This window comes from Mytilus galloprovincialis, chromosome 1, assembly GCF_965363235.1.
Source record: "Mytilus galloprovincialis chromosome 1, xbMytGall1.hap1.1, whole genome shotgun sequence".
Classification (NCBI taxonomy): domain Eukaryota; kingdom Metazoa; phylum Mollusca; class Bivalvia; order Mytilida; family Mytilidae; genus Mytilus; species Mytilus galloprovincialis.
In genome coordinates, this window is record NC_134838.1 from 66008923 (window position 1) to 66023840 (window position 14918).

General features: G+C 31.9%; 1 protein-coding gene across 2 annotated transcripts in view; it reads right to left on the bottom strand.

Annotated features, from left to right (window-relative positions):
* The window catches only part of LOC143081928 (synaptophysin-like), a 33981-nt gene extending 23707 nt beyond the window's left edge, over positions 1–10274 (bottom strand). The window contains exons 1-2 of one of the 2 annotated variants that reach the window (XM_076257570.1): positions 10134–10274; positions 6996–7073 (exon numbers count right to left, since the gene is read on the bottom strand). In XM_076257570.1, coding sequence (XP_076113685.1) covers positions 6996–7073; positions 10134–10148 — 93 coding nt within the window. In that variant the 5' untranslated portion in view covers positions 10149–10274. Of the gene's footprint in view, positions 1–6876; positions 6943–6995; positions 7074–10133 lie in introns of both variants that reach the window. The other variant, XM_076257574.1, reaches the window with a different exon arrangement.
* Between the last annotated feature and the right edge of the window lie 4644 nt (positions 10275–14918).

Sequence of the window (14918 nt, forward strand, 5' to 3'; positions counted from 1 at the left end):
ATACATGTTATAATTGTATCAAAGTATCGTTTGATAAAAACTGTCTGTAAACAGTTCAACAGAAGTCTTCACAATAAATTTTACATGCCAAAAGCTCATTTAAACCTTTTTTTTTTTTTGAAACTCCAACGGTGGTATGAAAACTGCTTAATTAAGCTTATGTTCAAACTTTCTATTCTTTGTACAATGCAACTTCGGACTAAATTCTCCCAACTTGGTTGTTTTTTACTCTCGTACATTTCATATAATAAGTGTTATATTCCAATCAATATTTCTATGGTAGGCAATATCATCCTAATTGGTGACGGAAATCTTTCAAGTTACAAAATTACATTTTCAATGCTTCAAAGTAATTAGTTTAAACGACATTTTTTCAGGAAACCGATCAAAACAATCATGAGTGACAATCTTGGAAGACAAATTTGAATAAAAGAATCCTCCAAGCTTTTCGAATTCTAAAATTATCACAGGAAAACATGATGTCTAATTGTATTATATAAAACTATTTCTAGATTGGCAGTGATGTAAAAAGGTTACAGTGTACTAAAAAATATAATTATTTAAGTGCAGAAATATCCAGGTTGAAAAATAAATCTTCAAGGGTCTTTAACTGTTTTTATGGTATAAGGAGCATCCAAAATACATTGATATAAAAAGATGATGAGCAATGAGGTATGATTACCAATGAGACAACTCTCCATCAGAGACCAAATTATTTAGAAGTTTAAGTCAACTGATTGATATTAATAGAATCAGGAGACAAGATCTGAAAAAAAGATTACTATTTTAACACAGTAACATACCTATGACCCCATCCAACACAGAAGAAAAGTTACATCATGTCATATCATAATGTTTTTTTTCATTCTTGGTGAATTTATAGGTTTTTTTGCAGATCTTTGATACTGTCTTACATGAAGTTCAATTCATTCAATATCTTTACGACTATCAGCAATTTAGTGTTTGACGTATAGATTGATAGAGAACCAACGACTTTCGGCAGGAAAACTAGCTTGACTTATTGTATACACATACTACATGTATACAAGTATATTGTTACTGCTGACTTTTATAAAAGACTATTATGTTGACCTCTAAATCTCATCTGACTATATTTGTGTCCCTTAGGATATAATTCCAAACCCTTCACTAAAGGTCACAACAGAAGAAGAACCTTATATGTTTATCTTGTTCTGTGCCTTAATTTAATCTAATATTGAAAATTAAGTAAGATTTTGCTTTTCATCTAAAAACCATTGGTACCTACTGAATGATGTCCTATACTCTATTGATTACTAACTTCTTTTTCATTTGGTCTATGGTAGAGAGTTGTCTCATTGGTACCTACTGAATGATGTCCTATACTCTATTGATTACTAACTTCTTTTTCATTTGGTCTATGGCGGAGAGTTGTCTCATTGGCAATCATACTATACCTTCTTAATTCTATATTAACAATGTCCTATTTTATGATTTATGTCACGCTTATTTCCAGGATTTCAATCAGTCTAGAGGCCTGAATAAGGGTAAAACATTTCTGTAATTAAGGTAAAATTGTTTTCATTATTCTTTGCTTATGAACCAAATATAATATCAACTTTCTTAATCTAATCGAACAATTCTGTTATATCAATCCAATAGTATTAACTTTTTTTTATTCAAAATTGAACAAAACATTTGCAATCCATAAAAAACTGTTCTTATTGAACCCCTTAATAGATTTGTCCGTAAATCTGACAACAACGCATTAATGAAAACAGAGAAAATTCTAATTGAAAAGGTCGTTCTGTAATTCTGTAGAAACGTGAAATGAAATCCCAGCCTCTAATTCCGTTATGATCTATAGAATACTGATTTCCCAGGAAAAACGCCTTGAATAATTTTTCCCTCTACGATCGTGTCCATTTATGAAATACCAATTATTCATCTAATGATAAAGTTACGCTGGTACAAATAAATAAATGGATAATATTTATTACCATCCTTATTTGTTAAAAAGTAAACCAAGCATGACAGCAGCTAAATATAGTATGATTAAAGACATAAAATAAGGGAAAATAAAACGTTGTAGTGATGGAGATGGCATTCTACTATAAATATTCATCTTTCCTGTCATTCGGATTGAAAAACGGCATAGACGTTTAAAAGATAAACATGATAAATGTGCTGAAAGTTAACTCTGTGGTATAGAAGTTTAATATTCCCATATAAATTTTATCTTAGGAAGAAAAATATGATAAGTTATAAATGTTTATTATTATATTTTTTTTAAAGGCTTCTTGATGGTGCATGATTAATATGACAGCCACAAATATACATGTAAGGTAACATTTTTACTGGACTTTACCGATTTATAATGATATTTAACCAATGTCCAAATGACATTAAAAATGGATGTGAAATGTCAACCAATTCTCATCATGAGGACTGCACTCCTGTCAATTTCGTAATTTCACTGTGGTCATGATATCTACATTATGACTGAAAATAAATTCTGAATCTTTTCATACTGACAGTAAAAAATTGTTATGTACAAATCTAAGTATCTTTCTATTACAGAATTTAACTTGGACTTACATGACTTAATTGAGGAAAATCATTTATAATTCAAACCATTTCAATGATCTTATTTCAACTACTGAGTTTTTCCGTTAACTAGATAATTTGTTTTATAAATAATCAATGACTACTGTAAAACTATAAAATTAGTGACATTTAATTTCAGTGTACAGCTTGAATAAATAGCCAGACAGGAACATCTTTCTTTACTGTCACATGACTATTTTTGTATTCTCATGTCTATTCCCTTATATAATTTTAATTTCCTGGCAGAAAATATTCGAGTGATGCAGAACAACCGAAATGTTTCATCCACTGTAAAAATATATTTTTAATGTCAGTTTTCACAAATAACCTCTTTATGTTCATCATTTATTATTGACAATTTCACTTTTTAATTTCAATGTCTTTGTAGATTACATGTTGTTTACTCTAATCAAAAAGGTCCTTTACAAGTTATAATATACAAAGTGGTGCTGGTAGAAATCAGCCTTCTGCCTAGTTGACCAGTATTGAATAAATATAAGACCAATATACATGTATAGCTGGCCATTAAAGATTCTAATCTCAACCACTAGCCAACCTACTGCAATTTATCATTGAAATGAATTGTTAGTCATGAACTTCCTCTTAGCTTTTAATTCCTAAAGCATTCTGCATATCAAAATAAAGAGATGTGGTACAATAACAAATGACACTACTATATCCATAAGATCCCAAATAAGGTTGAACTTCAGGTCATTTGTATATTAGTATCCAATCTGGTGATATATAAATCTCTTTATCATGTTTATATAACAAAAAAGATTACAGATTGAAATTAAACTAAGATCCAAATAAAACTTGGAAAACAGTAAACTAGCTACAGTACTACTAATTATATTTTAAAGTAGCAGAATTGCATGAAATTTTGTCATTCCAGAAAATCTTCATGTATTTTTTTAATATAAATAGCTGTATGAAATATCTAAAGAGTCACTACATGGGAAAATGATAATGATGATTTGGATTTATATGAATCTTCATGTACTTGTAAGATAAATTTCATATTTGCCAGTAACAAGTATAGGTAAAGTCAGTCACAGATATTTATTCTATTTATTTTTAACAAATTAACAACATGTACATCATTTTGTACAGGTACATGTATGTAAGCTTATGTATTGGTTATCATGGCTATTTCGAAGTGAATACTCACATGAAAAGCACAGAGAAAACACATTGAAGCAAAAGGCTAAATAAAGTCTCTCAATGAGCTTTTTAAAAAATATTGAAAAGAAACAGAAAAGAAACATAAAAACATTGTCAACAAAAATTAAAGTTTAATTTCCTGTAATTTTTTATGACAAAATCTGATTTTTTATTTTCTTTTAAATTAATTTTCAAAAACACTTAAGTTCATCTTCAATGTCTTCCAACTCAGAAGAATTTTAATAAAAGATCAAAATAGTTGTTTTATTACATACATTTATGCTACTACATGCTTTATATGCACAGTCAGAGCTCAGACATAAATAAGTCTGAATCTGCTTTTGACTTATAGATGTCTAAATTTGTAAGTTTTAGGATTTGTCTCCCTTTAATGCAAGACAAAATACGACTTAAATAAGTCAAATATTGTTAAGCAAGAAATGATTGACCAGAATCAAAAAGTTGCAAATATCAACTCCTACAAGTCCATAAGTTACCAAAATTGGTCAACTTCAAGACCCACGCATACTTATAAAAAGGTCATGCATCTAAATCAAATAATGACAACATTGAAAGCCAATGCCTTGTCTTCTAAAGAAAAATATGAATGAGAGTCTGAAAAATCGGGGATCATGTTAATTAACCTTACAATGCAACCACCTGGATCCACACTTAATGAGGTAAAACATCTGTGTTTAGTAAGGATGTTCAATTAGATAATTAAATATAGATAGATCAAGTCCTTGTGAACTCTCAGACAGGTTTTTACTGTCAAAGGTGGTGTAGTTTGGCCACCAAGTCAAGTTTAGTTTTTTCATCAACATAAATAGACCTAAACAAGTCTGTCATTTTGTGACTTAGATAAGTCTAAAATTGAAAACACATTTTTATAAAGAATACATGTTTTGACTTCTTTAAGTCAAAAACAGAAATAGACTTGTTTATGTCTGAGCTCTGACTGATGCATGTTAAATTCTAAAAAAAAAATGCTAAAAAAGTGTGCTCTTCAGGGATTGATCACCCACAAATTTTTTTTTTTTTCCAATCAAAACATGATCAACAAGTGAAACTGTGAGCTACTGCTCACTGATGATACCCCCGCCGCAAGTGGATAATTTTAATAGTGTAAAAATATGCAAGTGTTCGGTAAACAGGAAGTTGTTGAGTGATGAATCTGAAAATGCATCACACGGTATAGCTGACTTGTATAAATCCTGAAACCAAATTTCAGAAATCCTTGTATTGTAGTTCCTGAGAAAAATGTGACGGAAATTTTCAACTTGGTTATCATGTGTAAAATAGTACAAGTGTTCGGTAAACAGGAAGTTGTTGAGTGATGAATCTGAAAACGCATCACACGGTATAGCATACTTATATAAACCTTGAAACAAAATTTCAGAAATCCTTGTATTGTAGTTCCTGAGAAAAATGTGACGGAAATTTTCAACTTGGTTATCATGTGTAAAATAATACAAGTGTTCGGTAAACAGGAAGTTATCGAGTGATGAATCTGAAAACGCATCACACGGTATAGCTGACTTGTATAAATCCTGAAACCAAATTTCAGAAATCCTTGTATTGTAGTTCCTGAGAAAAATGTGACGGAAATTTTCAACTTGGTTATCATGTGTAAAATAGTACAAGTGTTCGGTAAACAGGAAGTTGTTGAGTGATGAATCTGAAAACGCATCACACGGTATAGCATACTTATATAAACCTTGAAACAAAATTTCAGAAATCCTTGTATTGTAGTTCCTGAGAAAAATGTGACGAAAATTTTCAACTTGGTTATCATGTGTAAAATAATACAAGTTTTTTCCGTAAACAGGAAGTTGTCGAGTGATGAATCTGAAAAGGCATCAAACAGTGTAGCAGACTTATATAAACCCTGAAACCAAATTTCAGAAATCCTTATATTGTAGTTCCTGAGAAAAATGCGACGAAAAATATTCATGGGACGGACGGACTGACGGAAGGACAGACAGAGGTAAAACAGTATACCCCCCTTTTTTCAAAGCGGGGGTATAATGACATCAATGAGACAGCCAGCTAAATTGTAATTAGGATTGATTATGAATTAAGTGACAATGTTGATTCATTGAGTACATGAATATTTTTTTTCTTCTTTTCTAAAATATTTTAACATCACAAATAGTAAACCTCAAAAACGTTTCTTTTTTGTTTTCACTGCATATATCCAATTGATGATCAATAGTTAAATGACATCTGATAACCAAGAGTTGTCTTTCTTTGATTTAAAACATGCAGACTTCTGTATCCATTTTGTAACTTATCCTTGACCTTGACCTATATATGGTATCCTTTGGAATCACTAAAGCCAATGCAAGATTATGAAACATCAAACAGGTGAAGCATTTACCATGTCTTCACCAGCTTTAACATAAGCAGACACTGCTTTCAACCATGACAGATTTAGCCAACTTTTGTAAATGTACATTTACATTTGTAGTACATTGAAAAAAAAGGTCAACCAAGCACAACAAATTATTGCATTCCATTCTGCATCAAGTACATATTTGTCATTGTAATCTAACTAATCTTGAGACTAAGATTTATATGGGGACTATAAAGTGAAAATAAATATGTAACAACATACTATTAGACATAGCTAAATGACTTGTGCTACACATGTGTGTAAACCATCATCAATTAATAATTTGATACATGAATTTGAGAATGGAATGGGGAGCATGTCAATGAAACAACAACCTGACTAAAGGGCAGCCCAAGGCCACCAATAGATCTTCAACACAATGAGAAAATCCTGCACCATAGGTAGGCTTCAGCTCGCCCTTAACAAAAATGTGTACTAAATGTAGTTCAGTGAAAATTAACATCAAAACAAACTTGGAAACATGTACATGTAAAAATGATCTAAAATTAAAAGAACATACAAGACTAACCATGCCAGAGGCTCTTGACTTGGAACAGGCACAAAAATGCAGAGACCAAAGGGGGTTAAAACATCTTTTGTATGATACAAAATTGTGAAATCAACCACCCCACCCCAACTAATACATCTAGCTAATGTAGAAAACTAGAATAAACACACAGCTATATTAGCCTATATAGTGTACAACATTTAACAACATCTATGTTACTCACCCACTGAATAACCTTAATGAAACCTCTCGGTTCTTTTAGTGGCTCAATACTGAAGCTCATAGCATTCTGTAAATCAAAAAAGACCTTTCAATGCACAAAAACTTTAATATTATACTTACAAACTGTAAAAGCTTAATGAAACCAAGAGGTTCTTTTAGTGGCTCAATACTGAATTTCATGCCAGTCATCATGGCATTCTGTAATTTAAAAAAAGACATTTAAATTCATTTAAAAAATTATACTTATAGACATTCCATGCATTCATGACATTACTTGACAAAGAATTCAGTTAGTAACAGTGTTCTGGAAGGATTTTTTCTCTATATGGGCCCAGGGCCCCCAAAAATATGTTGTCAAATGAGTGGGCCATTTAAATTGACTACAGTAAACAAAAATTAAAAATTGTATTTTTCGGCAAAGAGGTGGTGGTACTTACCTTTATGATTTTAAATAATATCATGGATATTGTTGCTGTGATTTTGTAATTTCAATTTCAATGAATATACAATAACTTCTTCCAAACCTGACAATATTTAAGATAACCTTTATTTACAGTGTTTAAACATGTTAAACTGGTACTGTTGCCTTGTTCATGTTCATGATTTTTTTTACATTAAATTTGGGTCTTCGTCGATACCATACTTTATTCCAGACGTTCCCTATTAGAGGACGTTTCTGGCATTTCCTCTGCACTTCTTGTATTATTATTACTTCATCACGATGACAAGAATAACAGTAGAGAGTATCAATAATTGATAGAACTAAACAACAATTCGCTGAAGGCATGTTTACAAAATGTCAAAACAAGCCAAAGACCAAAAAATGACAAGGACAGTTAAATGCCTTTTATGGAGACAAAAACTATCTTGATAAAAAGGCTTTGGCCAAATTGAGGGGTTTTCAATTGAAATAATAGCAAGCTAAACTAACTTAAAAGATAAATCTCGTCTGTACTAGCCAAATTTTACAAATTTAAAGTTGTTTATAAAAAATGATATCATGAATGATGGTCAATTACGTTTTTTGGGTAATCAGGTATACCGCATGGTTCTATTATAACCATACGAAATCACCCGAGACGTCCCAAAAAAATATAGGTGCTCCTAACATTGGAGGAACATTACACAGTTGTGTACATACACATGGCGGCACACGATCGGAAATCTATTTGACGATATCTAAACGTTTCCAAATGAAGTGAAAAATATTGTGCGCCACGTGGGCGCTTACATTTGTCACTATATGCGCCATTTCTGGGCGATATGCGCTTTAGGCGCAGAGCGCACGTCCTTCCCGATCACTGTAGTACAAATGTAATAGGGCCATGCAAAAATGATTGTGTGTTTCCCCTTACCATGCTTACCCTACAGTTTTGGTCTGTTTTTACTCTATGGTTCAATTCTTAAAAATTTTCCTTTATTTGCAAAATGATAAAAAAAAATGTTGCTTTTGTCTCTATTGACAATTATGAATCATCATGATCATGCTTTCTAGAATTGTCTGATGATCTCTTAAAAGAGTTGCAACATTGCTCAATTATCAATCCTTTAGTTTCACATAGCTTCTACCTGTTTGTCGACTTTTTTTCACGAAAAAATAAAAATAAAATGAAAGATTTTTCCTGTCTGGTAGGCTGCTGTACCACAGAATAACTTTCACATGTATTGGGAAACCGACATTCATTTTTCCATGGCCTGCCTTTCTATAACCTAAGTTGATTAAAATCAAATGTGAAGTAAATAATTTATTAAAAATCACTTTGATTTTGAGTTTTAGTACTGACATGACTGAACAGGCTGATTTTAGTTGATTAAGTCTAAGATGTCTAAGTTTTTATTTTCTGCTACTGTCTGACATATCTGATGGTCAGTAGTTTATAATTAAAAGTATCAGGGTTTTTAGGTTCCTTCTGGCATTGTCTGGAAGGCTGTGATTCTACATTTTGTTTTTCTTTTCATCTTTTACTAGCATGACTAGAGAGCCAGTTTCATGAAAAAGTCCAAGTGCATTAAACATAGAACTAGAACTTGAAAATGTTTATCAGTGTCTAATAAGTTTGGTTAACATGTTATATGAAAAAGGATTTTGAATTTTTGAAAGATGCAACAATTTTTAAATTAAATATTTACATGTACATAAACACGATAAATGACATACATTTAAATATGTACAATTTTATTTTATTTTGTTTTCATGTTCAATGATGTTGAGAGAAAAAACAAAAATGTTTTAAACATTTAAAGGGGAAGCAAAACCTTTTTATTGGATTAAGAAGGGAAGAAAAAACAATTGTTTCAGAAGCTTAAGGAAAAGTGAGCAATACTTTACTTGGAAGGGATGTAAAAATAGCTTGTTTCTACTGAAACTTACAGGAAACATACTACAATTTATGATCATTGCTGAAGCTGTTGATTTAAGGCTGTTAAAATTGGTTTAAAAAAAAAAGAATATTTTGTTTTATAGCTCTTTCAAATGATTACTCAAATGAGGAATCGTTCTTCATTTAGGGAAATGTTCCCCATTGGGGGGAGGGGGGCAACCTTTTTGCATTCAATATATCTCATTATAATCATAATCCCATAAATAAAGGCAACAGTAGTATACCGCTGTTCAAAACTCATAAATCCATGGACAAAAAACAAAATCGGGGTAACAAACTAAAACCGAGGGAAACGCATTAAATATAAGAGAAGAACAATGACATAACACTAAAATGTAACACACAGACATAAGGATGTATTAATGTCAGCAACTCTCAACAGCTCAAGTCAAGGGCGTACTTCCTTTCAAAATTGGAAGGTAAATTTGGCTGATTTGTGTTTGAGACAGTAATATATGGCAATAAATAAAGCGGGATAACTGATCATTGATTTAAAAATATCAATGACTCATTATCATGTTGATGTTAAATATACATTTTAATTTAAAAGTATACAAATATAATGTCAGTTAAAGTTCGACTCATAACATCTTAATTTAAAAACTTATGTTGAGAACTTCATAATTTTCTAAGAACAAGTCAAGACATTGCACAAAGAAAACACAAAACTGCATAATAATATAACAGGATAACTTCTAAACTAGCAGACAGGTCATGCTACTCATTAAGCCGGTCTGTCATATAATTAGACTCAATATCAGACTAAGTATGGACTACGTATAGAAAAAAAGAAAATTGAAGCGACTGTCTGTAATTCTAGACAAATTAGTGGCCATAAAGGACTTGTCAAATGACAAATACCAAATTTTGACGTTACCTTTGCAGATTCCATTTTCGCTTTTCAACTGGTATCGCACACACGATTTTCCGCTATTGTCATTGGTCATAACTTGCACCAAAAATTTAATATCAAAATAATATATGTGGTCAGTCGCCTACATTATTGATATTTTATTTTCAATGTTAACCACTAGTCAGTTATTTGTAATTGATTAACTTTAACTGTTTAAAATTAAGAGATTCGGTGCGAGCCTTTGTTAAAAGTAATATATAAAACAATTTATGGTAACAAGAACGTTATTAATTCCGTGTTTTTTTTTCTTTAGTTTATAAAACCACGGCTAACTGTTAAAATCCTTTTTAAAGTTTAAAAGTGCCTTTTCAAGCAAAAAATCAAATTAAAAACAATAAAATGTAGGACATTTTCATATTTTCATTTCATAACAATTTCATTGGCAAACCCATCTCACGGTTATAAATAACTTATGGCTTGACATTTTCAGTTTTTTGGTATTGTTCTTCTATATATAGAGTAAATATTGCGTACATATTGTATTTTGTAAAAATTCACACAAAATACGCACAACATATAAAACAATGGTGGACATGATATATGTCGATCCACTTTTCAGGGGCAAAGGAGTCGTAGTGACGGCCAGGGCGCCGCAATCCACCTGACCTGAACAGTATAATGTTCCTGAATCCACTCAGTTTTCAAAAAATTAGAAATAATAAAAAAAAATTGAAAGTGGTCACTGACTATCTTCTAGATTTGAAGACAACAGAAAACAACTTTTTATTTTATTAATTTCAAAAGAATGTCGACCACACTTTTAGTCTGCTTCTACCTATTTGCTTCTCTTCTCTTCTCTTTTCTTTATTTTTTAGTTAAAATTGAAATTTTACATTTATATGAAATGTTACAACTATTGCATACAGACCAGATTCAATAGATAACTTTTGGAAATCCCCTTTCCCTATTCTTTCAACCTAATTGTTGAAAATTTGATAATTAAATAGCCTTTTTTTTAATACGTTATATCTATATATAATAAATGATTAACTTGAGACAATAATGTGGATGCCCTCTTGCACTATCATTTTTTATTTGCTATGTTCAATGGACAGTGAAATTGAGGTCAAAACCCTCATTTGGCATTAAAACAAGAAATATCATATCATAGGTTAGTTTCAAGTTGATTGGACTTCAATTTCATCAAAAACCATCTTGACCAAAAACTTTTACCCGACCGTGAAGCGGAACAAACGGAGAGACGGTCAGACGCACATACCAAAAACATAATACCCATCTACTATCGTAGTAAAAGATAAACAAACAAGAATGTGTCCCTAGTACACGGATGCCCCATCCGCACTATAATTTTCTATGTTCAATGGACAGTGAGATTGAGGTCAAAACCCCTCATTTGGCATGAAAATAAGAAATATCATATCATAGGAAACATGTGTACTAAGTTTCAAGTTGATTGGACTCCAATTTCATCAAAAACCACCTGGGCCAAAAACGTTTACCTGACCGGCAGAAGCAAAACAGATGGACGGACGGACGCACATACCAAAAACGTAATACCCTCTACTATCGTAGGTAAAAGATAAACAAACAACAACCACTGAATAACAGACTTTGGACAGGCACATTATGAATTTGCCGGGTTGAACATGTGTGTGTGCGCGTAAACCCTCTGGCAGAGGCAGATTTAGGGGGGCGGGGGGGGGGGCCGCCCCCCCCCCTTTTGGGGAAAAAAATTGGTTGCTTATAAAGGGAATCATTGAAGCGTGACTGGAGCGGGCCCCCTCTTAGGTCAGTCAGTGGGCCACCACTTATGTAAATTTCTGGATCCGCCACTGTCTGGCTTATATCATGTAACAGTCAGAATTACACGATAAGAACAATCTATAAACATCATTTGAAAAAGGCTCAATTCATCAAATCGGCAGAAAGCACAACACAACTAAAAAGACACACAAGACACAAAGTACAACATGTATGCCAGAATCTGAGAGTACTCTGAGTTACTGAATATAAAAAGCCTTGAAGCTGTGGTATGATTGCCAATGAGACAACTCTCCACAAGAAACCATAATGACACAGAAATTAACAACTATAGGTAACCATACGGCCTTCAACAATGAGCAAAGCCCATCCCACATAGTCATAAAAGGCCCCGAATTGACAATGTAAAACAATTCAAACGAGAAAACTAACGGCCTAATGTATATGTACCAAAAAGATTTGTCCAAAGCCAATAACAACTACTAGTAATAATATCAGATTATTAAATGGCATTTTTCATATCGCATGTATTATCAGCCCTAGGTTCAATATCAGCCCAAGAGCCGCATGTTATGATCTTTTTATCATATGCTTCAAAAATGGAGAAAAATAACAGATTCATATATTAGTCCTTTTACGTGTTTCCAAAATAGTAGTTCAAAGATTGTATTTCTTACTTTCTTTGACAAAATGATCTTTTTTGCTCTGTTTCAATTCAGGCGCGTATTTAGACACTTTGAAAAAGGCCGGATTCTAACCCTCGGAACACCATGAAATATTTAAAAACCATTGGTAGCCTCGGCTATTTTCTGCTCTTTAATCGGGTTGTTATCTTATTGACACATTCCGGGCCATTTCCATTCTCAATTTAAGAGGTGTTCTAATTGTATATCCCCGTCTATCACTGTAACTACCTTGCATAACATTCCCCAACCCAAAGAATTAGCATGAATTAATAGAGGGTCAAAATTTATAAACTAGATAGAGCAAGAACACATCAAATGTCAGTGAAAAAAAGATTCGGATCTAAGAATGAATAAACAATTCATGATTTATGTAAAATAAAAGTTTTCACTTGAAATTGCAGGTTTGTTGCATGTCATTTCGACTAAATATTTGATCTAGCCTATTTTCTGTGGCTTTTTGAAAGATTTCTGGAGAGAAAAATTAAGATAATATTTTTTTGTAAAAAAAAAAAATACAAATAGAATCTTGTTTTCCTTTATAAAATATAAAACAAAACATTTTGGCTATAACTAAAGTAAAACTGTTCATTGAATATTCAAGTAAATGAAATAACTCATGATGTTTGTATTTCTTAGAGAATTTAAAATGTGTCGTACTAAAATGATCGAAGAAGTTGAACGAGTAGTGCAAAAACAATTATAAGAAAACTCATCAACGATACCAGGCTGATTATTGTGTACGCCAGATGCTCGTTTCGTCTACAAACAAACTATCATGGTAACGCTCACCTGCTGAATAAAAACGACAAAGACATTTAGACAAGAGTCCGTTTGTTTCTTCACTTTCTGATCCCGCTCCCGAGTGGCGGACCCGTGCAGGGGGTTCCAGTGGTTGGAACCCCCTTTTTTTACGACGATCAATCCGGCATTTGAATGGCCCGGGACATCATAGTTGGACCCCGGACCTTTTAAGACTGGCTGGATCTGCCCCTGCCGCTTTCTGTTGAAGTAATCTCAGCTTGTCAATACTAACACGCGTCACATGATGAAGAAAACTCAGTTTCAAACCCCTGGATAAAAAAAACTAAACGCATATTACAAAAATTAGGATATATTCATATCTTGTAGAAAAAGTTGTTTAACAATGCAGCACTTGGGACAAGTAAAACAAAGAATTTATGATCAGTGCTTGTCAAAATCAAAATGCAAACATACAGGAATCTTCTAAACTCAGTTTCTTTCGTCAAGTCTATTAAATGGGTTAAAACCATAATATGTTGATTCACTAAACAATGATATGATAGAGCAGCAATATGCAAAATACGCATAAGTGCACATTCTTTAATGATTGAAAGGTGAAGACGTGTTAACATTCCTAGAGAGGAAAGATACTGTCCTGTCTGTAAAAATGGTGAAATTGAGGATGAACAACATTTATTACTACAATGTAATATTAACTCGAAACGAGAAATATTAGAAAATAAAATAAATGTTACATCTAAAACACAGCGTAACATTATCACTGATGAAAAAGTATCTCTATTTGGTTAACAATAGCTCATTATTATTACTTAGATTGTCTTCCTCTTTCAAATCATGGCAGAGTGTCTAAATATATGAAATAGTGAACTAATATGATACATCAATATGTAACTTTTCATTCTTTCATGATATGTTATCATGTATTACTTTTCATTCTACCATGTCGATTAATATAATTATATATATAATAGGTCTTAAAGCTCAACGACTGAAAAAAAGTTTTACCAAAACTCATAAACACAGATCAGTCTGGATACATGAAAAAAAGATTCATTGGATTTAATTTAAGGCAAATCATGACAGGACATTATAGATTATGCAGATATAAATAATATAGAAGGGGCTATTGTTTTTGTCGATTTTAAAAAAGCCTTTGACACTCTTGAATGGAAATTTATGTTAGATACTTTAGATCACTTTGGATTCAATGAATCATTCATAAATTGGGTTAAAACTTTGTATACTGATATTCAAACATGTATTATTAATAATGGGTGGATTTCAGAAATGTTTAAGAATTCAAGAGAGATTAGACAAGGGTGTCCTTTATCTGCTCTACTTTTTGTCATATCCGTTGAAATATTGGCACTGAGACTTCGAAATAACGAAGATATATAAAAGGATTTCAGATAAAATTTGATAGAAAAACACATTGTATTAAAATAAGCCAATTAGCTGATGACACAACCTTATTTTTTAATGATAAAAATGATATCGAACTATAGGCATTGAATGAAATTCCGGATTAATTATGAATAAAAATAAAACAGAAGGGATATGGATATAGCAAAACTCAAAC